This window comes from Cyphomyrmex costatus, unplaced genomic scaffold (genome assembly GCF_001594065.2).
Source record: "Cyphomyrmex costatus isolate MS0001 unplaced genomic scaffold, Ccosl1.0 scaffold69, whole genome shotgun sequence".
NCBI lineage: Eukaryota > Metazoa > Arthropoda > Insecta > Hymenoptera > Formicidae > Cyphomyrmex > Cyphomyrmex costatus.
In genome coordinates, this window is record NW_017280255.1 from 2,486,248 (window position 1) to 2,510,746 (window position 24,499).

At 33.8% G+C, this 24,499-nt stretch overlaps 4 protein-coding genes across 5 annotated transcripts; 2 read left to right on the forward strand and 2 right to left on the reverse strand.

The window, feature by feature from the left end:
* The first annotated feature begins 4,352 nt into the window (after positions 1–4,352).
* Positions 4,353–9,499, forward strand: LOC108780244 (V-type proton ATPase catalytic subunit A). Its single transcript, XM_018547879.1, has 12 exons — positions 4,353–4,426; positions 5,693–5,792; positions 5,863–5,975; positions 6,046–6,411; positions 6,509–6,565; positions 6,640–6,734; positions 6,812–7,083; positions 7,209–7,392; positions 7,574–7,691; positions 7,768–8,048; positions 8,167–8,356; positions 8,456–9,499. Exons 2-12 carry the CDS (start codon positions 5,711–5,713, stop codon positions 8,546–8,548), a joined length of 1,851 nt encoding a protein of 616 aa, XP_018403381.1. The 5' UTR covers positions 4,353–4,426; positions 5,693–5,710; the 3' UTR covers positions 8,549–9,499.
* A 1,693-nt stretch (positions 9,500–11,192) lies between these two features.
* On the reverse strand, positions 11,193–13,632 carry LOC108780297 (upstream stimulatory factor 1). Its single transcript, XM_018547952.1, has 5 exons — positions 13,516–13,632; positions 13,233–13,303; positions 11,880–12,169; positions 11,599–11,775; positions 11,193–11,525 (listed from the first exon to the last, which is right to left on the reverse strand). The coding sequence occupies exons 1-5, from the start codon at positions 13,554–13,556 to the stop codon at positions 11,298–11,300; spliced, it is 807 nt and encodes a 268-aa protein (XP_018403454.1). The 5' UTR covers positions 13,557–13,632; the 3' UTR covers positions 11,193–11,297.
* A 711-nt stretch (positions 13,633–14,343) lies between these two features.
* On the forward strand, positions 14,344–16,183 carry san (Probable N-acetyltransferase san). 2 transcript variants are annotated; one of them, XM_018547939.1, is made up of 5 exons: positions 14,344–14,423; positions 14,717–14,865; positions 15,049–15,205; positions 15,764–15,930; positions 16,009–16,183. In XM_018547939.1, exons 2-5 carry the CDS (start codon positions 14,858–14,860, stop codon positions 16,181–16,183), a joined length of 507 nt encoding a protein of 168 aa, XP_018403441.1. In that variant the 5' UTR covers positions 14,344–14,423; positions 14,717–14,857. The 2 variants fall into 2 exon arrangements, with proteins under 2 accessions (XP_018403441.1, XP_018403440.1); XM_018547938.1 differs by lacking the exon at positions 14,344–14,423 and having other exon boundaries at positions 14,440–14,865.
* A 1,138-nt stretch (positions 16,184–17,321) lies between these two features.
* Hsl (hormone-sensitive lipase) lies at positions 17,322–21,416 on the reverse strand. The gene is made up of 10 exons (XM_018547909.1): positions 20,494–21,416; positions 20,204–20,408; positions 19,911–20,124; positions 19,557–19,738; positions 19,068–19,350; positions 18,769–18,988; positions 18,439–18,614; positions 18,020–18,354; positions 17,789–17,914; positions 17,322–17,708 (listed from the first exon to the last, which is right to left on the reverse strand). Exons 1-10 carry the CDS (start codon positions 20,859–20,861, stop codon positions 17,640–17,642), a joined length of 2,178 nt encoding a protein of 725 aa, XP_018403411.1. The 5' UTR covers positions 20,862–21,416; the 3' UTR covers positions 17,322–17,639.
* Positions 21,417–24,499: the final 3,083 nt, after the last annotated feature.

Sequence of the window (24,499 nt, forward strand, 5' to 3'; positions counted from 1 at the left end):
TAAATATTTTGCAATCTAAATTTATCAAGATAACAAGTATATTTTACTTTGACAGAAAGATTAAAAATATATTAATGATTATATAATTTTTTTATTTAGCGAAAAAAAGATTATATGTAACTTGTAAAGGATTTTATGATTATAATGGCTACAGAGGAAGAAGAAGCTATAGACATACTTTGGGTATGTTTAGTCTTTTAATACATTATACATAACATTATACTGAACATCCACTTCTTATATTATATACTAATTTTCTAAATATCAATTAACTACATTCAATTTACTTCCTTTATTGTTTTAAAAATATAATTTAAGACTTTTTTGAATGCAACTAGTGACAGAAGAATTGAATTGATCACTTAATAATGTTTCTCACTTAAATTGTTTGTAATAAGGCTCAATATGTTTTCTCACTTAATTTTATCAGAAATAAAATAAATTTTTGAATGTGTGTATTAAAGATACATTTATCTTTTTAGGAAGATATGAAGACTTTTGCTATACAACAACAACAATGCTTATTTGAACTACTTCCCGACTGTACAATATATAAAGATAATGAACATGAATATCTAAAACAAAATATTGGATATGCAATTTTTGGTCCACCACAGAATACTGAAAGTACGAGTACAGAAGAAAACTACTGTTATTGTAAAACAGAGAATCCAAATGATGCAGATGTAGTTGGGACAGTAGGTTATACAGAAGATGCTCAAAACACCATAAATCAAATATATGATAAAATACGTACATCTTCAGTAGAAACCGATGAGTCTGGCTCAATTTATTATGGTGTAATTTATAATATGATATTCCGTCCTAAAACAAATAATGAAAAGCCTAAGAAAAAAGAAGTAAAAGAAGAAGCAAACAAGGACGAAAAAAATTTGTTAGCCGTAATGCATGTTCCTATTTTTACAATAAGAAACAGAAAAAAATGTAAAACTACAAAGCAGACAAAACAAGAAAATACATCAACTACTGATGACGTAGAATATGAAATATCGTACATTGATCTCACTGGTAGAGTATATAAAGACTGGACTGACTATAAAGAAAATAACAATTTACCAGAGTGTACTATGGTACTCCCCAAACATGGTTTATATGAACCGGATCTAGATTATGTTCCCACAGAGGATTATTCTACAGTTTGGATAGAAATCCTGGAATCACCTTCATGTAAATGGAACGCAAAACTCTGCAAGGGAATAGATTTTGCTTCTACTGTCGTCGGATATGGCACAATTGGTTTGAGTATTGCAGCGCTGTTTACACCTCTTGCACCAGTTGTTGCTATATCAGGTAAATTGTCCTCAGTTATTGCAAAATCAATTTATCATGTTAAATATTAATTGTATAAGTCATGATTTATTATTTTGTACCAGTTTATCTCAATATTATGTAATATATAAAAATATAAATGAGTATTGCACTTTACTTTATCACGTTTATTAGGTGTTGCTGCTGCTGGTGTGACTAGTGTTTGGTCATTGGGTCGGAATACCCAACAATTAGTAGACCGCAGTAGCCATGAAGAATCTATTAATGTTTTAAACAGAGAAGCATTTGGACATTACCTCAGCATTGCCAGTACTGCATTTGGTTTAGGAGCAATTGGAGGGACAGCTATTATTTCCAATGTTGCTGCACGTGGTATGTCAGTAAATACCTTAGCAAGAGTAGCATTTAATACCGTACAAGGTGGCAGTCTGATCTTGAGTGGTATTGGTATCATATATCAAGGTCACTTTATGTATGATAAGTATAAAAAGGATAAAACTGTCAGTGTCATAGATGCATTAAATTTGGCGACGCATCTTATGTTCTTTTGCGGGTCAGTAGTTAGGGTTCAATTCGCCAGCGACATAATCGAAAGTACTCAAGGTAAGGTTATCAATGATTATAAAAATTCGGCGAAAAGCAGACATCTTCGTAAAAAATTCAATAAAACTGTAAGGAAAGCTGAAAATAATAATACATGTAAAATATCTGAAAATGCGGAAGTGATACGTTACATAAAACATCGTCAAGAGCTTTTGTCAAATCAGCCTGTAACTACCGATGGTAAACAGGTAGACAGTACTTCACATAAAATTGAATGGTCTGTCGACTGTGGTAGATTAAAAGTCAATGGTATCGTATTGTTAGATCCTGTTGAATTTGTTACTCATTTTATGAAACTAGGCATATTTTTCGGAACCGACCAATACGATTCATCTGGTCCACAAAATAATGCTAATGAGTCTGTCGTTGAACAATTAACAAAAGCATTGTATGATTTATTATCAAAATTCTATGCAAGCGACGACTGTCCTGAAAGCGAAGAACTACCGATGGTTTCTGACTTTGAACCTTTTATAAGAGAGATGAGTTTTATGCAGATTAATGGAGATTACTTGGAAAGGCTATTTAGAATCACTAAAGAGTTAATGAAATGTTCCAAAGATATGAACGATTTTTTACTCCAGGCTTTTGCTTTTATTTGGCAGTATTGTAAAGCAAACGTGAAACAATGGGGTATGACTTTTTGCCCGGAAAGCGTTTCCAGCAACAAGATTTTGCAAATAATTATCATTGCAATTTTTAAAGCAATTGATAAGATGGCTTATAATTTATATCGTGCTTTTGAGAAATATATGGCTTCTGTTTTGCATAAAAATAATTAGAGATGAATTCTAAATAACTAATATAAAAAAAACGAAATTAGAACCATTATATACAAAATAGTTTAGTAATAAACAACAATTGTTATAGAAATATATACTAGATAACTAGAAATGTATGAGAACATTTATAGCGACAATAAAATCTGAGCTCTACAGTATTAGGTAATAAAGTTTTGAGATTCACGCTGTTTGCCAAAATCATTAAATAGGTATTAATTTGTCAAGTTTTTAAATAACTTATGCCATATATATTATCGGAAATTATATTAATCGAAAGAGAATTTATATTACGAAATATATGTACTAATGTCTTATATTAAATATAATCTTGGAAAATCTTATATGTACGTATGCGTATATGTTTTGAACATATCTTTTAGCGACGAAGTGTCTTAAATATAATAAATAAATATGTAGTTTTATGTATTTTAAAATATTGTAGTACTAGTAATAATCATGTCTAAGTTATTGTAAAGATCAATTTTCACAGTTTGAAACAATTTTAAATGCTTGAAAACATACTATACTTGTGCCTTTACTATTTCAATCGTTTTTGTATTCATTCAGATTATATGATTTTCATCAAAAGTTATAAAATTAATAAATATCTACTTCTCCTTATATGTATTTTGTGTTTTTCATTAAGATTGATATTAATTCTTAATTTTAAATGAAGATCTACAAAGTATTAATAAGTATAGTGGATTTTACATAAAAAAAAATTAATGTAAACATTTTATTAAATATTTAACTTTGTAAATAGAAATGTAAGAGCTTCATTATTTGTAAAAGATAAACATATTTTAATTTATATACATTACTGTTCTGTTACAAAAATCAAAAGAGAAGAAATAATAAAATAAAATTATTTTTTTATTTTACAGAGTAAATTAGTTAATTTGTACAGTTATATTATAGTTATATATTGATTATATAAAAAATATAATTGTTTATTGTTTGTATACATACGTTAATTCTTATATAACGTTAAATTTTACTTAAAATTAGTATGCACAAAGTAATTTTTTTAAAGCTTTGGTAATATACTTTTTTGGTCTCTTTTCATAAATATGCTTTGTTTTAAAAATAGTTTTTTTTTTATCCTCTTTTTGAAACCCCCATATTTTGTTTTATTTTCATTTTTCTCGTATTAATAAAGATAAGGAAAAAGAAAATTGTGTTTTCTTTTTCTCCTTATAAAAATATAGTTTGAAATCAGCTCGTCATTTAAAGTGTGAGATCTTTTTCCGAGTAACAAACAATTGTGAAAAAATAACTAATAAGTGTTTTTATAATAATACACATTGTTAAAAATATAAATAATATAATATATATTATAAATATATTATATATAAAGTATTTCTTATACCAATATAAATCATTTTTTATTTCGGTTCGTCTTATTCTATTTTTTTCAAATATATACTTAAAAACTAGAAAAAAAATAAGAATAATTTAATTCTAAATTAAAATTAGTAGAGAGAGAGAGAGAGAGAGAAATAGACGTAAGAACAACAATAGGAGAAACAATATTAACACGATTCAAATGCGAGAGAAATCGCCGCCGTAGCTCTCATGCGGATACCATCCTAATGCGCGCGTGCGCATCCGATAATTGAGAATCGGCACGCGACTCAGCATCGAGTCAGCTGACCTGTCTTGTGATAGCAGCTAGACCGGAGTCGCGAGACAGGCGTACAGTTCTCTCGTTGCTGGCTGGACTTGTGCTGGAAAACGTCGCACCTCTCGCCGTGAGTATTCGCGGCCGAGTCAATTGACGCGGCCACCGGCGTCTCGTCGCTCGTGCGGATGGTTTCCGAGTCAACGTTTCTCTGCCGGAGATCCGTGCGCGAGAACGAGCGAACGAGCGTGCTGTAGTATATCGATCCGATGGCACTTTGCGTGCGCCATCGTCTTTCCCGATCGAGCGCGAATTCGTGAAATTACCCAGTCGATCTCCGACTGGGAAAAACGCAGCTCCACGATCGCGCGGCGGCCGTTGACGACGATTGCTTTGCACGATCAATCGCGGTCGTTTTCGACGAGAAAACGATCCTGCTTCCGTCTAGCAGACGGCCCGCGATCTTCGCGGGGCTACGCCTATTTTTTTGAATGACCTGCTCACGTGAATCGCAGTCAGCGCTCGACAGCGCTTCTTCGATAGATCGTCTTTTCGTGTACACTGGATTATACGTAATGATTGATTATTCAACCCCCGTTTCAACCCCTGTGTCTTCTTGCGCCTGTCGTTTACTTTAACCACAGCGAACGATGTATTTATCAGGTTCTCCTGTGCGAGCGGTGAAAGAAAAAATTGCAGGAAGACGCAGGAAGCGCAGTTTAAGGAAACGGACTTATTATATTTGCTTGATATTATTTGCATCATATTCTTTCTTTTTATCGCTAAGTTTTTTTGTAATTGATATATTTAAATAAACATTATTTGAAATATATACATTTTAATACATTTAAAACAAGTGTTTGTTTAAATTTAAAGCATAGGGAAATAATAAAGTAAAATTAAGATAGGACGAATGTATTTACGTAGCGATGCGTTTCTTTTTCTGTATTTTGTAATATTCAATTTACAACCAGCAAGTAGATCATAGTTCAAAGAATCATTAGATAAAAATTGTATTCTTATATTAGATATAATCAGTGATAAGATATAGTATATGTAATTAATAACTAACTCTGAAATATTTTTGATAAAGTAAAATATTTTTTTATAAAAAAGCAATCGTGTTACGTGTTATTTAAATGTTGAACTTTAAAGTAAGAAGATTTTATATTTAATGTTGAAAATGCAAGTGTTGACAATTTTTTATTTTGTTTAAATTATATTTTTCTGCTGTCTCTCCAAGTTCTGTATTTTATTTTATCAAAAAAGATATAAAAAATGCAATAAACATAATAAATGTGATTATAATCTTTGCTTGATAATTTTCTAATTCTATCTTCTACGAAATGGAACTTATTGAATATACCGAATATTAGATACGATTTCTTTTTTGCAGGTAAATTAAGTGTTCAAGATGACGAATCAAAGTTTGCCGAAAATTGCACATGAGGAACGGGAGGGCAAGTTTGGATATGTTTATGCAGTATCCGGACCTGGTTAGTTCTTCTCACATGAATTTCACCTTATTCCGTGATGCACATTTTACTTAACATTTTCTTACTGCAGTTGTTACCGCTGAAAAAATGGCTGGATCAGCTATGTACGAGCTAGTACGAGTCGGTTATTACGAGCTTGTAGGAGAAATTATCAGATTAGAAGGTGATATGGCTACGATACAGGTAAGAAATGTCAACTATGTACATTTGTTTCGTCATAGAAATAGTTTGATTAATTCCGTAACATGTTCAGGTATACGAAGAGACAAGCGGTGTGACAGTTGGTGATCCCGTGCTTCGCACTGGAAAGCCATTGTCCGTTGAATTGGGTCCTGGAATTCTGGGTAGCATTTTCGACGGTATTCAGCGTCCGTTGAAAGACATCAACGAGCTCACAAGCTCGATTTATATTCCGAAAGGTATCAATGTACCGGCGCTTTCACGTACCGCTAGTTGGGAATTTAATCCGCAGAACGTGAAGAATGGCAGCCATATCACAGGTGGTGACTTATACGGCGTCGTGCATGAAAATACTTTAGTAAAGCACTGGATGATCCTGCCTCCTAAATGTAAAGGCACAGTCACGTACGTCGCGCCCGTTGGCAACTACACTGTCGATGTAAGATTGCGTTTATCATATAATTTCTCTCTCTCTCTCTCTCTCTCATTTTGCAGTTTATATCATAACTATACATAAATATGTAATATCCTTATAGGATGTCGTATTAGAGACCGAATTCGATGGCGAGAGGCAAAAATACACCATGCTTCAGGTATGAAACACCTTTGTGGTAGAGAATTTTTAGTGCATTACATGTTGTAAATTGACGGTTGTATGCATACGCAGGTATGGCCAGTCCGTCAACCTCGTCCGGTTACTGAAAAATTGCCAGCTAATCATCCTTTACTCACTGGTCAACGAGTCTTAGACTCTCTCTTCCCGTAAGAAAATTCGAATAAGCACATTATAAAACATGTACAGAAATGTCTGGAACATATGTGCAACATGCGTGTTACAGTTGCGTTCAAGGCGGAACCACCGCTATTCCCGGTGCTTTCGGTTGTGGCAAAACCGTCATCTCACAGGCCTTGTCCAAGTACTCTAACTCCGATGTAATCATTTATGTCGGTTGCGGAGAACGTGGTAATGAGATGTCTGAAGTATTGCGAGATTTCCCTGAATTAACCGTGGAGATCGAAGGTGTCACTGAATCCATCATGAAACGTACCGCTTTGGTCGCCAATACGTCTAACATGCCGGTAGCTGCGCGTGAAGCATCCATTTACACTGGTATGGACGATGCTTTATTGAGAAAATCTCGCCAATTTTCTATAATTGATATAAAAAGAACTATATACAATATTATTCAATCATCATCAATTATGTTAATAAATAATTTGATTTTTGTGATGCAGGTATTACACTATCTGAATATTTCCGTGATATGGGTTACAATGTATCGATGATGGCAGACTCGACATCTCGTTGGGCCGAGGCTCTCCGAGAAATTTCGGGTCGTTTAGCTGAAATGCCTGCCGATTCTGGTTACCCTGCTTATCTCGGTGCTCGGTTAGCTAGCTTCTACGAACGCGCCGGAAGGTATGATGTTATATCGTAATGTATAAAATAATCGAATGATCAACCATCTCTCTCGAAATCCTAATATCACAGAAAGCATATAATATTAATTATGTGCATGATCTTGGAAGAAATTGATATTGAAACAAATATTTTGTTTATTGATCAATATGATTAATATTAGATTTTAATTTTCATACAGAGTAAAATGTTTGGGAAATCCAGACCGTGAAGGATCTGTTAGTATCGTCGGTGCTGTATCACCACCAGGTGGTGACTTTTCTGATCCTGTGACCAGTGCGACGCTTGGTATTGTGCAGGTACAAAGGATTTCTGCATACAAAATAAAAAAGATATTAGTAAAATTATTTTTTAAATAAATTATTTAATTTATAGGTGTTCTGGGGTTTGGATAAAAAACTTGCGCAACGAAAACACTTCCCGTCCATCAATTGGTTGATATCGTACAGTAAATATTTGCGAGCACTGGATGATTTTTATGACAAGAGTTTCCCAGAGTTCGTACCATTGAGAACGAAAGTGAAGGAGATCTTGCAAGAAGAAGAAGATCTGTCGGAAATTGTGCAATTGGTAGGCAAGGCTTCACTTGCCGAAACAGATAAAATAACACTTGAAGTAGCAAAATTGCTGAAAGACGATTTCCTGCAACAAAACAGGTATAACATATTGTTTCGAAATAGTTCTATGAATGTATTATTTATAAATATTGTGAATAGTTAAATATTATTTGGAAGGATTTTTCCTTTCCTAAATCTTTTTTTTAATTTCTTCTAGCTATTCGCCGTACGATCGTTTCTGTCCATTTTATAAAACTGTGGGAATGTTGCGAAATATGATTGCATTCTATGATATGGCAAGACACGCGGTGGAATCAACAGCTCAGTCAGACAACAAAATCACATGGAATGTCATTAGGGACAGTATGGGCAATATTCTTTATCAATTGAGCTCTATGAAGTTCAAGGTATGTAAACATGTGCAAAAGTCTGACTAATCTCTTCTCGTAATTTTAATTTTAATATATCTTAATCTTTTTATTAAAAAAAAAAACTTAACATTTTAGGACCCTATTAAGGACGGCGAGGCGAAAATCAGATCAGACTTTGATCAACTACACGAAGATATTCAACAGGCGTTCAGGAATTTAGAAGATTAAGTTCCTAACTTGCCACTTGTTAAAAGCAATTTTAAGATATTAATTGTTCTTGTAATTTAACTCTTACATTTAAGAATGTCTCGGTCCAACTAATAAATTGCAGTTATCCTGCTAAAAATATGACTACATGCAGCATTATCGATTGTCATATATTATTTACCGAATATACGTCATCTTTAAAAGGATTTGAGTGAATTGTAAATAGAGAAGCTATGATAAAATCTACTACCATGCAGCGAAATATTCGAAAGAATGCCGTGTCATGTACATGACGATTGTGACAATAAAGTGGGACATTCTTAAATGCATTTGAAGCATACATTTAAAGATACGCTCCGTTTCCTTGAGAGTTAATTCGCTTGACTCGAGAGCAGAGCTAATTGTAATTAAACTGATATTATCGGAAAATAATTTTATCTTTCGCATAGAAATATGCTTTCGTTTCCTTTTTGCTTTGTTAAAAATGCATATAACCGGGAAAATTAATAATTCCTATGTTTTCCATATATATGTATAATATAAACGAAAGTATAAAACGGCTGCCTGCTTCGACGCGTGCAAACTAGGATATTGGTATGAGAAGATACTCTTGATTACCAATTATGTGGCACGTGGATAACACGACAGTTCTTATCTTGCAAAGAGATTGTGAATCGTGAAGTATTAAATATTGTAACATATAATGTATTATTTAAGCGCGAAAAACGATAATTGCAATTGTTATGCATAATTAAGCATACTATACCTTAATGTTACAACCATGATTTAAAAGTTTAGAAAAGAACACACGCATATATGACATGTTAGACAAATGATCAAGGTGCAGGGTCTTCAATATCGTGAAGATAAATATGAAAGAAAAAAGAACTTGTGAGTGTTCCATTGACTTCGATATCATTTCCATTGTATGATATGTAAAAAAAAAAAATACAATAAAATTATGCACAAGAAGATCATGAATTTGCTGGATATATGGGTATGACAATGCCAAATAAGCTCTCATAGACCATTTTTAATAGATCTTGTTTTAATCATTATCATTACATAACAATAACCTCGCGATATGTACATTAACGGTATATTACATTTCGATATCTAACGTTTGGTGAATTAAAATTTTGAAGTCTTTCCATAGAATATCATCTTGACAAAAATATGTTATTGCCACATGTATGTTTGTCTATGTTTTATATATGTACACATACATGTGTAAATATGCATATATGTCTATGTGTATAATTAATCACAATTATAATTTAAATCCTAAACTCATCTTATCAGATATTCTAGTCTATAATTATGAAAACAGTATTAAAAATAAAAAATATTTAACGACCTCTGCGTAGTTTCTATATTTCGTTTGCCATCTGTAGACTCTTTATGTGAATCAACACAAATTGTTTCCTTTTTCAAGATAATTTTGATTGCACCCAAAAAAAAAAAAGAAAATCATGTCAATGTTTGATACTCACAGCCATGATGTTTCAACATATGCCAGAACATTGACATGTCACGTCTATATTTATATACAAAGCTTAGGCAGATATTTATAATAGATTCTTATATTTAAGACTGCCTTACACAGGGTTTGATAAAAGAACATTTTCTTTAAAACATAATATTGTTTTCATTACTAATATATTTTTTATGTTTTGAACATGTTTTAAATAGTAATAAAAAAAACATGTAGACATGTTTTTTTTACACTGATCTTAAGTACACAGTCTTAAGATTTCATGAATCAATCAGAAAGCTGCATTAGCATCTTGGTCGGTATTCATAGTCTGTTCTTATTTCAAGATTATCTTAAGTATGTCTCTTAAAACTTGAATATATATATATATATATATAAAAAAACTAACTACAGATACATATATACCAAACTAAATCATTATTTAAGATAGTTTTAAAAGAAGAGCGAACTATAAATATTGGCCTTAGAAAAAAGTTTCATACTATTAAAATTGCTTCCGTTACTTTATATGAAATTTAATGTTTATATTTTTAACAATGCATGTAACAATCATAACTACACAGTTATTATATAAAATTTACTTTTTATACCAGAAGATTTGTGGGTTATCGCCATGTTGCCGTTTATTTTTAAAGCCAACGTTTCGTAAATCATGCCATTCACTTCATCAAGGCAAAGAGTGCACTGATACTGATATTTTACTTTTTGCTACTTATCTAATTTATTATTAAATAATACGCATTGAAATTTATTGCTTCATTAAAGTTGATAAATTTGAAATTAATTTAAATTAATATGACAATATTACAATACAAGTAATACAAGGACTGATAAGAGTCAAATTAATACAAATAATTTATTAAAAAATTAAAAAAAAAAAGGTGAAAAACTTGATTTACATCTAACTAAAAAGCTAGCTACGTATAATGAGATCGGCGTAGAAATAAAATAAATAATTAGATTACAAAGTTAAACAAGATCATTCCTAATTGTAATACTACAATACCACCAGCACCAACAGCAGCGACAGCGGCACATCTACATACACACATGAATATTTTCAGAACATTTCTACTGTTTAATATAAATGTGTAGTTATGACTATACTATTAAAGTATCCAATTTGATTCTGAAAAAATCAAGATATCTTAAAACTTGGTAAGACTGGTGCAGTCATTAAAGAAAAGGACAGAATTGGTTTTCTTTTTGTGTGAAGACAACTCATAAATTCTAATATTTACAGAAAGAGCTACTGACTCACGAATTAGAGGAAGCTTAAGGACTCAAATGTATAACGTCAGTATTATTATCGGCTGGGGTCGAGGACGATATTTGCGATTTGAGTTGAAGATTCTCGCGTTTCAATTGGTTAACTACTTGTTTCAATGATATAATTTCTTGCCGTAGCTTCTCGTTATCTCGCAGGCATTGGCTCAGACTTTGATTAGCTGCACGCAATTCTCCTATATACTCGCAAGCTCTTGCTAAGATACCTCCTTTACTCTGTTATAGAAAAATAACATTATTAATACAACAGTTAAATGATTTATACAACAAAAATTTCACTCCTCTATACCTGAGTTTCATAGTTAGTTTTCCCTTCTCCGCTGCCGCTGCCGCTGCTGCTGGTGGTAGTATTAGTTGTAGTATTACAATCAGGGATGATCTTGCCCAACTTGGTAATCCAATTATTTATTTTATCTCTACGCCGACGCTCAACCTCATTATGTGTTGCTCTCCGCCTATCATCTCTCTAGAAAAAAAAAACAAAAAAAAGAAATAACTTTTTTGTATACTAGAAAAAAAGTAATGATATATTAATTACATAAAAAGTTAAAAATATAACGATGATTAAACCTTTTTCAAACCAGCAGTGCAATTTCTTGGGGTTTCTATCTGCAACGTAGCTGTTCTTGGCACCAAGGATCTTGATGCCTGAGCTGTAGTAAAAACATCATTGGCATTCCCGATAACATAAAACTGGCCATTTAAAGGCGACGTTAAAACCTGTACAGTATTATTTCCTGGTTGTGATACAGGTATCTCTATCTCATTGGCCGACTGTATCGCTGCTGTACCATTCACTTGGACAACTCGATATGCTAAAGTTTCTGGATAACGCATTTCATCATCTCCAACGGGTTCTCCTGAGAAAAATAAAATACACAACTATAAAAATTAATGTTAGACAGCACATGAGTTCATCAAAGGAGAGTCATTATATCAAATCTAAATATTGATTTAGGCTTTCCTTTTAAGAGATGCAATCGACATAAATGTGATTTATCTTTAATTGCTTATCTTTTAGGAAACACAGTGGATATAAATGTCGTTTTATCTTTCTTGACATTCAATGACTAACACAAAGGGAATGATACTTGAAAATAATATCTTTTAAAAAGAAAATTATCTTCATTATTCATTAATAGCAATAATGATAGATAATATTTTATATCGACTATGGCTGGTACTCAAGGCCAGTATTCATAGTCAGTTCTTATATTCAAGACCGTCTTAAGTTCAGTCTTGAAGAGTTACGAACCAATCAGAGGGCCGCTTTAGCATCTTTTAAGACATTACTTAAGACAGTCTTCAAATAAGAACCAACTATGAATACCGGCCTATAATCCATTCTTATATTTGAGACTGTTTTAAGTTATAAGTCAATCAAAGAACTATATTAAGATTTTAAGATATTAAGAATTTTAAAACAGGAACAAACTATAAATATCGTCCATAAACCATCCCTATTTTAAAACCTTAAGTAATGTCTTAAGATACTAATACAATTCTCTGATTGATTCATACCATCTTAAGACAATACTTTGAATAATTTCAAATATAAAAATCAACCACGGCAGACATTCAAAGTTGATTATTGTATTTAAGACTGTTAAGTACAGTCTTAAGATATCACGGACCAATCAGAGGACCGTTACCCATAAACATAGTTTTATATTTAAGAATTCCTTAAGTTTATCTTCAGATGCTCTACGAATTATTTTATTGGCTACCGAACACCTAAAGATAAATTTAAAGAAGTCTTAAATATAAGGTCTAACTATGAATACGGACGTATATTAACCATCTTAAAATATTACTTAAGATGATCTTAAAATAAGAAACAACTATGAATACCGGCCTATGTAATACCAGTCATAATTTACGAATAGAAGAAAATGAAGACGTCATGAAAATGAAGGCTCTCACCTTCGCAGTCCACAATCTCTGCTTCCTCTATCACGATCCCCGTTGTACCACCACCGTCATTCTTCACGGTGCTGCAAAATCAAAATAACACTTTCAGACGCGATATTATCTTGTCTTAATGGGGTTACACGCTATGTGTGTTACTTCGACGATTGTGTACGTCGATCCTACGGCGTAAGTGCGCACTGTGCACTAAGTGATGATGACCTTGAGGAGACCTCGGACGAGATGGAAAGGATTGTGCTTGCAATATCGTGCAATCGATATTTAATGTAAACGCTACCTGACATCCTGTTGTTCGAGTTGTTGCTCCAAAATGTCCATTCCTCAGCACCGAAAAAAAAAACGTTTGAATTTGTCGAAATTCACGTGAGCTGGTCACGGGACACGGCAACGAGGTCATGTGGTGCATCAAGATGGCGTTTAGCGTAGCGCGCGCCATCTAGCGATGTACTACGACATACCAACGAAATGAGTAATATCCCAATTACGTAATGACACCGTTGATAACTCCAGTATACATATACTGCAATGATGATTTAAAATTTAGGATCAGATATATTTCAGAATTTATGCTCCACATGACTGATTACAACACGGATCTCCAAGAGTCGTCTTCTAGAAGTTTTATGATTGTGACCAATGTACCTTCGATCATTATAATATATTTATAATTCGTGAACAAAAATATAAAATTAAGCATTAATGCAGTATATAACAATAAAAGAAACACAGGTATCAATAATCCATACATTTTTTCGTAAAATTAAATACCAAAATGACCAAAATATACTTATTTTTAAAAGACGGAAATGTAAGGCGTAAAAGGCGTCAAATGTAGGTGTGCTGGGTGTGCTTATTCAGCGATTTATTTCCATCAGTTTCGTCGTAAAAAAGTGGACACTGTAGTTTACATCCACTTCTTCAAAAGGCAGTAATGCATGACAGCAGTTTTGCGATTACAGGAAGAAGAAAAAACCCTTTTGTCCTCTACTTATAAATTATAAAAAATGAGACCAAAAGAGACGTTTAGATGTGGCGGAAGTTTGCAACAGTTCGTAATCCGGCTTTTTTTGCACTATGAGCAGCACCGTCGTTCCCTCGCCACCGCTATTGATATCCCTGCGTCCAGCGTGTATTGCGTGCATTGCGTGCGTCATGCGTACCTTTTATAAAACACGGCGATAAATTGTAAGTAGCGCTTTGTAAGATGTATTATTTTCCTTCTTAAGTTAACGTCGCGAGATCTTAATTGTTCATGTCGTTAGACATAATCTTGTCATTAATTTCTAATGTTCTGTGTGTCATAGCCGGTCTTGCGTTACCGTTATTATTAATGTCATACGCACGCGATCACGTCTACACGAGTTAGCATATTAATTCATTCGAGCCAGTGATAAATTATCTTTAAACTCGAGTCAGATTCAGTGATTAACCTTTCACTGCCGACTAAGCATTTTCCCGCCTTTCCATTTCGCCTTCAGCGAATTATCGTTAGCGTCAAGACACCACGGCGCAGTGTTGAGCAACGAGACACGTTTAGCCCCCACAGCTACGAGCGGGTTGGAAATCGCATCACTGATCCATTCCCGCCGAGACTGCGAGATTCCTCGGCGCACATCAAGATGACAAGGTGAGCGCGCGAACTTTTGGAGGTTATATCCAATTGGACATTACGAGTTTCTTCTACTTCACTATACTTCGTCGACTTTTTCCGTATGGAAAACGCACGACAAACGTCGTATTTTCTATTTTCAAAATTTGTTGAAGCTACTACCATCCTCACTTGTAATGTCATCGTGTATTCAATTTCCAGATCGAAGATAGAATTGGGCGACGTGACACCGCACAACATAAAGCAGCTGAAATTGCTCAATCAAGTCGTATTCCCGGTCTCGTACAACGAAAAGTTTTACAAGGATGTACTGGAAGCCGGAGAACTTGCTAAACTAGCATATTACAATGACATAGTGGTACACAGATCTTTAATATTTTTCGTTTAATATTGCAATCTTCAAATTTCCCTTTATCATCATTGTTTTGGTTATCATGATGTGCAAATATTAACATAATTATCCAACATTCACAGTCATGTTCAATTAAGTAACAAAGACACAATTGACTTTTATAAAAAAATTCGGTTATCTCACCGAGATACATGACACTATTTGATAAAAATTAGTTAATTTAGAAAGAGATTAATTGTGAAAAAAATCTATACTTTATTATATTATTCAATTCTGCTATTCTGTTCAAATTTATTATACAATTATATCATTTAGGTCAGTATAATCAAAAAAACCCCAAAGAATAAAACATTTAAAAATATATATTAATAAACAAATACCTGAAAATAATATTTTTAAATAAAATATTTATAAGAAAATAAATTACATTTTGAATCAAATAAACTCGAACGGGATAGCAAGATTAAAGTCTTTTCACAGTCTAAAAAAGTTCAAAGCTTATTGTATAATACTAAGTTCGATATAAAATATAAATTAGGTTTTAATTTGTGGCATGATTTTCAGGTTGGAGCAGTTTGCTGTCGTGTAGATACTTCAGAAAATTCTCGGCGTTTATATATAATGACATTGGGTTGTCTGTATCCTTATAGAAGATTAGGAATTGGCACTGTTATGGTCCAGCATGTTTTAAACTATGTTAACAAGGATGGCAATTTCGATTCTATCTTCTTGTAAGTGTTATACTTTTATTGTAACATATACTGTCTTGGAAGAGTTTTTAAATTAACGTAATTATTCGATATTCGCAGACATGTTCAAATAAGTAACGAAGGCGCGATTGACTTTTATAAGAAATTCGGATTTGAGATTGTCGAAACTAAAGAGCATTATTATAAGAGAATAGAACCAGCGGATGCACATGTGCTGCAGAAAACACTGCGTCCACGAACAACAAATCAAACAAATCATCAAACGGTCAACTAATAATTAGCATTGTTCATTAATTTATCTTTTTCATAATTTAGAATCTAACATATGTTTCCATGTTCTGTCAATAAAAACATTTTATATTATGTCTGCATCTTCTTTAGTCTGTTTTCATTCACTCCTGAACATAGATCTCTTCTATTTCTGAGTTTGTTTTCTAAACTCTCTAAGTGTTCTTCCCGCCTTATTATATGTGGATATTATAGCTTACTATTAAGATGTTCTTGTTTGTTCGGCTTTTCTTCTTGAAGTGTATCGAAACTTTGCCTCCACCAGAATTCTTGAGGCAAACTGATGTATTAGTGCGAGATTCTGAGCTTTCCACTCTACTACTCGCCAGGAATAGTTTTCATTTAAATTTCGACATTTTCATATTGTTTTAAAAGGCTTTTTTTTGGCATTGGAACGCCACCCTTGTCATTGCATACTAGCGAGTTGGTTTTGTTTTACTATTAGAAATCGGTACAAATTATAAAATTTTTCATAAACATGGAATGCAGAATTTGAACTCTCAACCTTGGGATTACGAATCCAAAGCTCTCACATGGAATCACAAGGTAACTCATGTCTGGCATGGTGAGTCAAATTAATCTTTCTTGTTTATGCAAATATGCAATATGTTTCTTGCATGTGCAAAAAGATAATTGGACTAAAATATAAAATTATAATGAAAAATTAAAAGATAGAAAATATACAAAAAAAAATTCTTTTGTAAGTAAGACAGCAATTTTTGTGTATACATTGTTTTTATTATCTATCAATTTCTTTCTACTCAGATGTACTTAAAAATTTGTACGACATTCAAGGATTCAAGCCATCTTTTCTTAGAAAATTGTGACATCAAAAACGATTACATGCATATTGAAAAATATATTCGTAAGAAACAAATATGTTGTACATTAAATTACATCTTGCTTATCAAAAATATTGTATAAAATGAACATTACAGGAATAAATGCATGCGCTCGCAGAGAAAACGTATAAAGAAAAATTTTAATTACTATCCAACATAATATATTATATAGTGTCTCATAAATATATTCATAAAAATACATGATTTTACATATGTAAAAAACAAAATAAATTAAGAAATATCTGGTTTCATATATGTATAGGACGTTCTTTACTAATACATGGTCGGATATTAGATTCGAACAAACTATATTCTAATCATTTTAAATAATGCCGTTCATACGACAATATATGACATCAATGTAACAACAACAATAATTAATGCAGCTAATACAGTAGAAAAATGCTAGTAAAGCATTGTCTATTACCTAATCTGCCTAACTCTTGAATATTACAAAATATAGTTAAGCCGCAGAAAACAATGATAGGTATTTAGACAATCATATTCGCTGTATAAATAGGTGTTGCTGCAACAGACTGAAGTACATCTTCTGCTCGTTCTAGATCAATATATTTTAACAGTAAATTTTTTTTTATTAATTTATAGTTCCAGTAACTCTTTTATTCTTTTAGCGCAGATCTCTGAACCTTCCATCACTTCTTTCGAAGTCTATGAATAATAAAGTAATACAATATTGCGATAGTATAATTATAATTGATTCATATATAATAAAAACGAACGTATCTTACCTGTAAAAGATTGAGAAATCCGTGTGGCAAATCCGGTAAAATATCCAATGTAACTTTATTGCCAAGTGAGCGAAGTTTTCTCGCAAACATGACGCAATCATCGAGACAAGGATCAAGATGACATGTCTAGAAACAAACGATTATGTACGAGACATCTTAAAACTCTCGATATTAATAACGGCTAAAATTCATTACGTTTTATTAGAGCATAATAAAAATCCAAACAAGTACCAGTATCTTTATGGGCGGTATATTAGCTAACATATTATCGGGCGCATCATAAGGGCTCAAGAAGGGATCCCTCGGTTTCGCAAAGACGAATTCCTCGGAAGAAATGACGTTCTCCATATTGAGTTCTCTGCTATCCTTACTACTTCTTCTACCAAAGGACCACCCGAACAAAGACCATGATTTGTTACTTTGTCCTGAACTGTTACCATTTCTACTGACGCTGCCATTCCTTACAACATGTGATGACGTTGAAGCAAGGCCGGAATTTCTATACATATTTAAAAATCTACTGATATATTCTTGGGACTTTGCCTGTGCTTTCGGACATTCAGTACCTGTCGCATTAAAAATATTTTCGAAATGTATTTTTGAGAAGTTAATTTATATTAATGAACACTATATGCCTGATTTATATGTACCATCGACTTCTGTCAAACTAACAGAATTTAACGTCGAATCGGATGGAAGGGATACTAATTTCTGATCATCGTTTGCGCCATCTCCGTTTGGACTCAGGGCTAATGCTATAAGGTCACTTTCGCTCACTTCTGCAAAAGATTCCGTATCCGATTTGACATCTTCATTCTCTTGTTCCCTGAAGTACATAAATTACATATATGCAAAATATTATTTTCATTGTATCAGCTACGAAATATGTACACGTATGAATATATTTAGAAGATTTGCTCTATACTTTTAAAAATATGTAAGTTGATTAAAATGAGGTACAATTTTCATTGAAATCTTACTTTGTGAGTTTCTTGTTATCAGCTACATAAGCCTTCAAACATCGTAACATAAAGCCGAACGGTAATAACGGATCCGTGAGACACAGCATACGAGAGGGCGATGGTATAAATTCGATGCGTACTGGTGCGTACGCCATAAAAATACCATCTGGTTTTCTTATATTTAATTGCATACATCTCAAAATAATTCCCAAATTTATGTTCCCTCCTGCAGAATCACCTATCGGCACATACAAGATTTTTGAGTTTAACAATCAATCGACACAGAAACACGTATAAAAAATTTTTTTTTATCTCACCAACAAGTATCACTTTTTTCGCAGTACTTCCGAGTAAAGTGTTTGCGTGTTTCAACGCCCACGCATAAGCATACAGCACTTCTTCGAGTGCACGAGGATAAGGTGCCTCTGGAGCTAAACTATAATCTATACTCAAGATTGGTACACCAAGCGTTACGGTCCAATTTCGTAGATATATTTCGTGCGATCGTGAAGTTTGTGAAACAAATCCACCCCCATGAGTATGAATAATTAATTCGTCGCATAGATCGCATAATTTTCCGCCTACACCTCCAGATCCAACCTTGAAACAATGTTATAAAAATTATGTTATGAAAAACATCCACTATCATCAGATAAAAAAGTTCTTTATAAATTCTAAGTTACATGACTTGTATCTCAATGTAGGATGTAATTAATTAAATAAAACGATGTAATTAATTAAATAAAACGCGCTCGCGCACATACAGTACTTTCAATACTCTATAGGCATATTAATTATTTATGTACCATTCCTAGGCGTCGTTTGGAACTTAATAATCTAACGTGGATTGGTTTCTTCCCGATGTGACTATTTGGTACTGGAATCGAGACAGTTCCTTCATCTAAAGTAGATAGAACTAATTCTTCGGGCGGAATAGATATTACCTGATTGATTGCTAAATTCGAGGTGTTTATCATGTTCATTAATGCTGAAATGGAAATCAAAGAAATTCCATTAATTGAATATACGAATGAAATAATTCTATCTAAATGGACATCTTTATTATTGCATACAAAACTTTAAATGCAGAACATTGAATGTTCATGTGTGTGCAAAATATTTTTACTTAATATTTTTAGTCACAATTTCTTATTCCTTACCAGATTCGCTTAGAAACCAAAATGCTTGACAGAAAGAAATGTCAGCGTGCTGAGATATATTAACAATACGACGTGCTCTTGCTTCGGGATCTAATAAATACTTAATAGAATTAGTGCATAGCCCTAGTAGGGTACCATTGCTGTAGTACACCTCGCTGAAGGACGCCATGAAGAATGACAATGTTTTTAATACATGTCTTAAACTATCACAGAACTGAAAAAAAGTTTTAGACAAATAAGCACTTTAAATGAATTCGATTTAAGCACAAATGTTACATATTCTTTGCAAGTACCTGAAATCCGAGGCACCTGCCATAAAAACAGTACTGATTAACGTTCTGTGCGTTACTGAGAAGTTCTTCAGTACTATACTGATCTAGTGGAAACAGTGACAGCTTTCCATCGTTCATTACTTCTGTGCTCCACGAATACATTGTTTTTAACTGCTGTAAGCATGTAAAGAGTGACGCCAATAGCTGAGAGCACGCTTCTATTTCCCTGGAAACCCAAATTAAATCGGAACAGTGTATTGTCACACGCAGAAGCAAAGGTATAGGATATGATCTGTAAGATGTACAATTACTTCATGTAGTGGCTCTTTCGGAAAAACACGGAGTCTTTCTGATCATGCATCTGCCGGCAGACCAGCTCCGAATACATGATACACTTATCTACCAACGACAGGAAACTTCTGTATCCATTCCCCGGGGTGTCTTCGTCAAAATCGAAGTGTGGCGCAAACCTGGCGATCTCCCTGTACAGCGGCTGCAGCTCAGTCAGGTAATCCCTGATCGCCATGAGGGCAGCCCTGATCCTGACGCCATTCTTATCCTGGTGGGAATCGAAATACTTCTCGTTGGCACAGCACAACTCGCGCAACGTGTTCCAGTTATCCCACTGCAGGGGCTCGAAGTCGAACGGTCTCTCGAAGTCATCGTTGCACGTCGACATTTGGAACGATTCTTTGAACGATAACTGGAATGACACTGTCTCTCTCCACTCTTTCTCTTCTCTTTTTCTATCTTTCTCTGCCGAGATTCACGAATCAACCGCCAACAATCTAACGTCAACACGAATCTTGACTCTATTACTCATATTCTAAACTATCGATTACCCAACGTGAACTCCTGGACGTGTCATAACGGATGATAATGATTATGATTCCACGTGCACAGTCGCTGGTGCCGTGGCTATGTCAATAGGTGACTTGACGCCGTACATCATGCGGATGACGCGGCTTCACGGCGAGGTTACTCCGTCCGCCAATATCGTATTGTATCGTATTCACTGGTATTCACGTCCGCCCAATATATCGCGAGCCGCGAGGGTCGACGACGACGATTCACGGTTGCGCTGCCGCGACCGCTGCGATCGATTCCGCTGGCGGCGCGAAGAATCGTGCGGCTCGACTTTGACAGTGTCACTTAGACACCCGCCGACGCGCGCGTGACGTGAAGCGCGAAACGGGACCGCGCTCCAGTTTTTTTTCCTTCTGGTAGTGCGCGTCCCGCAAGCCGCGAACGTAATAAAACCGCGTATATATAAGTATCATCGGACAAACCGGATGGAGTGGGATGCGCAATAATGTTATTTCTCGGTCAAACAAAGAAATCGACGAGGACTGACATTTTATTAATAAGAACTTATACTTCTGCGCGCGCGCGTTCTTTGTGTTTCAAAGCGTTGGGGATTGTATACGTATATATAGAGATACTAATGCATGTATATATAACGATCCTTTAAGAATTGCCTACGTAATTTTAACAACATTGTATGAAGACAAAAAAATTACTACTTTTTTTCCAATCGGCTCCATCCCACTATACATTTAAGAATGGAAATACATAAAATAGAATATAATTTATAATAAACACGATAAAAATATTAAATAACACTATTCTAGTTAATTTAATTGAAATTAATTGATTTAATTATTAATATTTTTTATATCTTTATCAAACTAATTAATATATAAAATTATATATTTCTGATTATATATATATTTTTAACGTTAAATATATATCTTGAGATATGATTGAACAAAAATTCGTTTTAATAAGAACAATAGATTTTGCTTGAACAAACAACTGGCAATGACACTTTTAATGTGAAAGAGTTCATTAATAAAAAGAGATAAGACGAACTCGAAGACGCGACAACATGGATTAAAAAAAATTCAGTTCAGTGACCGCGGTTGCTTTTCAATGACAGCTTTGTTACAGCTGAAATGTCAATATCATGTTACGTTTCTATCTTACCTGTGCATAAAAAGGGAATTTGCACAATTGAAGCACAATCACATACGCGCGTGAAATTCACGTAATATATATAGATTAAAAAGCTCTGAACGTTTATCAACAATGCCTGTCGTCGACCTTAGAAGAAGGACGGATATTATCACTGATAATCGCCAGAATTATCAAGAAAGCTTATCGCGCCGAGAAATTAAAGAATACATGAAACACGGAAAAGTGACACTAAAGCGAGAAGTGCTTTTTCATAGCGATTCGATCGCAATGCGTGCGTCGTAATTTTAACGTGAGATTATAAGTACAGATACGTATAAATCTACATACTTCTATATTGCAACATCATCGCCGCGCCGGTGATATCGCTTCGCGAAATAAAATTTCATTCCTTAGAAAATGACGAATTAGGAGCTAGGAAGTATTGATAGCAAAACGTGTATAAGACAAAGACGAGAAAAATAATAGAAGCACGTGTTGATCGCTGACGTGTCGCATATTCCGAGCGAAGATAAGGAGATGATAAGAAAAGCAAATCGGTTTACATGCACATATAATTGTTGCGCACATGGCTTTATTATCTCGTATCGCAACATTATTTAAATATACGCAGCGATATAAATACAACGGATATGAGTTCTTCCACGCCTTAATTGTTCGGCAACTAATAAATAGCACATTGTGTAACAGTGCAGGAGGATATTTATTTATTGCGCAACCGGGCACGAGCGCACGTGCGCCCGTGCCGACCTATAAACAAATATGCCCCCACTCGCTGCACGTAGAATTTTCCATTAAAAGAGTGCTCGTCGTAATGTGCCCTATACAGCAACGTTTTTGCGCAGAAGAGTGGGATTACAGAAATAATTCAACGGCTTGAGGTATTGGCTATTTACCGCACGCAAAAGCGTTAAGGTATAGGGCACATTACGTGCACGCGTGATGAAAAATAATATAATATTATATATTATACGTACGAAACATCTTTTAATTAACATTCTGCATTATCATTATATAAAACTTCTTAGACGAAATGTAATCAGTGAAAAAAAAAATCATTAGATGTATCAAATAAATTTTACAATGAAACACGCGGTCGAGAGATTCTTTATAATTTATTTATTGATAAGTAAAATTACATATATATATCCACAAACACAATACGTTCTTTTCACGGGGTGTAATAATGCGTTAAAACTTGTGAGCGGCGAGGAGAAATACCTGCGAAGGAGAAAGAGGGACGAGGAGAGTTCGTTTTTTTTTTTTTTCATAAGTCTTTTGACACTGCCCCCCTTGTGTCTCTCGTGAACAACAGCAAGCCATAATAAAAAAGAAAATTCCAAAGGGTTTGCAATGCAGGAATAACGAATTAAGCCAGAAAGCTAAAAACCACATATCTATACAATAAAGTAAAAATGAACCCTTTTCATTCCTTAGACCCTTCAACTTCTAAAAATCCTTCCAGAAATCGAAAGATCAGTCAGCTGCACACATGCACATTATATACGCGTATAAAATACATAAAGAATATGTAATTCATTATAAATATATGTAAAATGCGTCAATTTATTTTATGTATTTAAAAGAAATGTAAAATTATCGGCTATTATAATAATGCAATTTAAATTCTAACAACATACTGCAGATACTCTCACAGAATGATTGTTTGTAGATGTCTTTATGACCGATTTGGTCTCTGGATATAATTAAACGTTTTCTTCACGGATTGCCATTGTTCACAGAAAGAAAAAGCGAAACCTTCCGCACATACTGATATTTGTGTCAGAGTTTGGAATTTTCAGTACACTACGATAAGAACGTAACGGAGGCAATTAGTTGCCCTTGCGCCACGCACTGTCTTCGTCTATGTCTATTTTATACGGCCGTATCATTAATGATACGAATGAATTTCATTTCACAATTAACTTACATTTTGATGACGGAAGCTAAACCGGATTCTTGATTATCATGGATTTTCGATCCGTGGGTCAAGCCCGGATTTAATAATCAAGTTATCGCGTTGCGCAAAGGTTCAACGAACATGATATTTTTTTTAGAATCAAAGATAAAATAGTGCAAGGACACATAATCGTGCTGCTCGATAAACCGTCCGAAGACGAGAGGATGACGCGAGGAGACACCGAAAAAACTGTAAAAATAAAGTCCAGTTTTTATCATTATTATACTCTTTCTCCGTCTCTGGACTCGCTAATCTCTGGACTGCGACTTGAAGGACGTATATCTCTTTTTTTTTCTTCTCCTTCACGTCTCACATGGCTTTTAAGCTAAGTTTCAGTTATCTCGATATAATATATATATATATATACTTATTACCTCTTTACA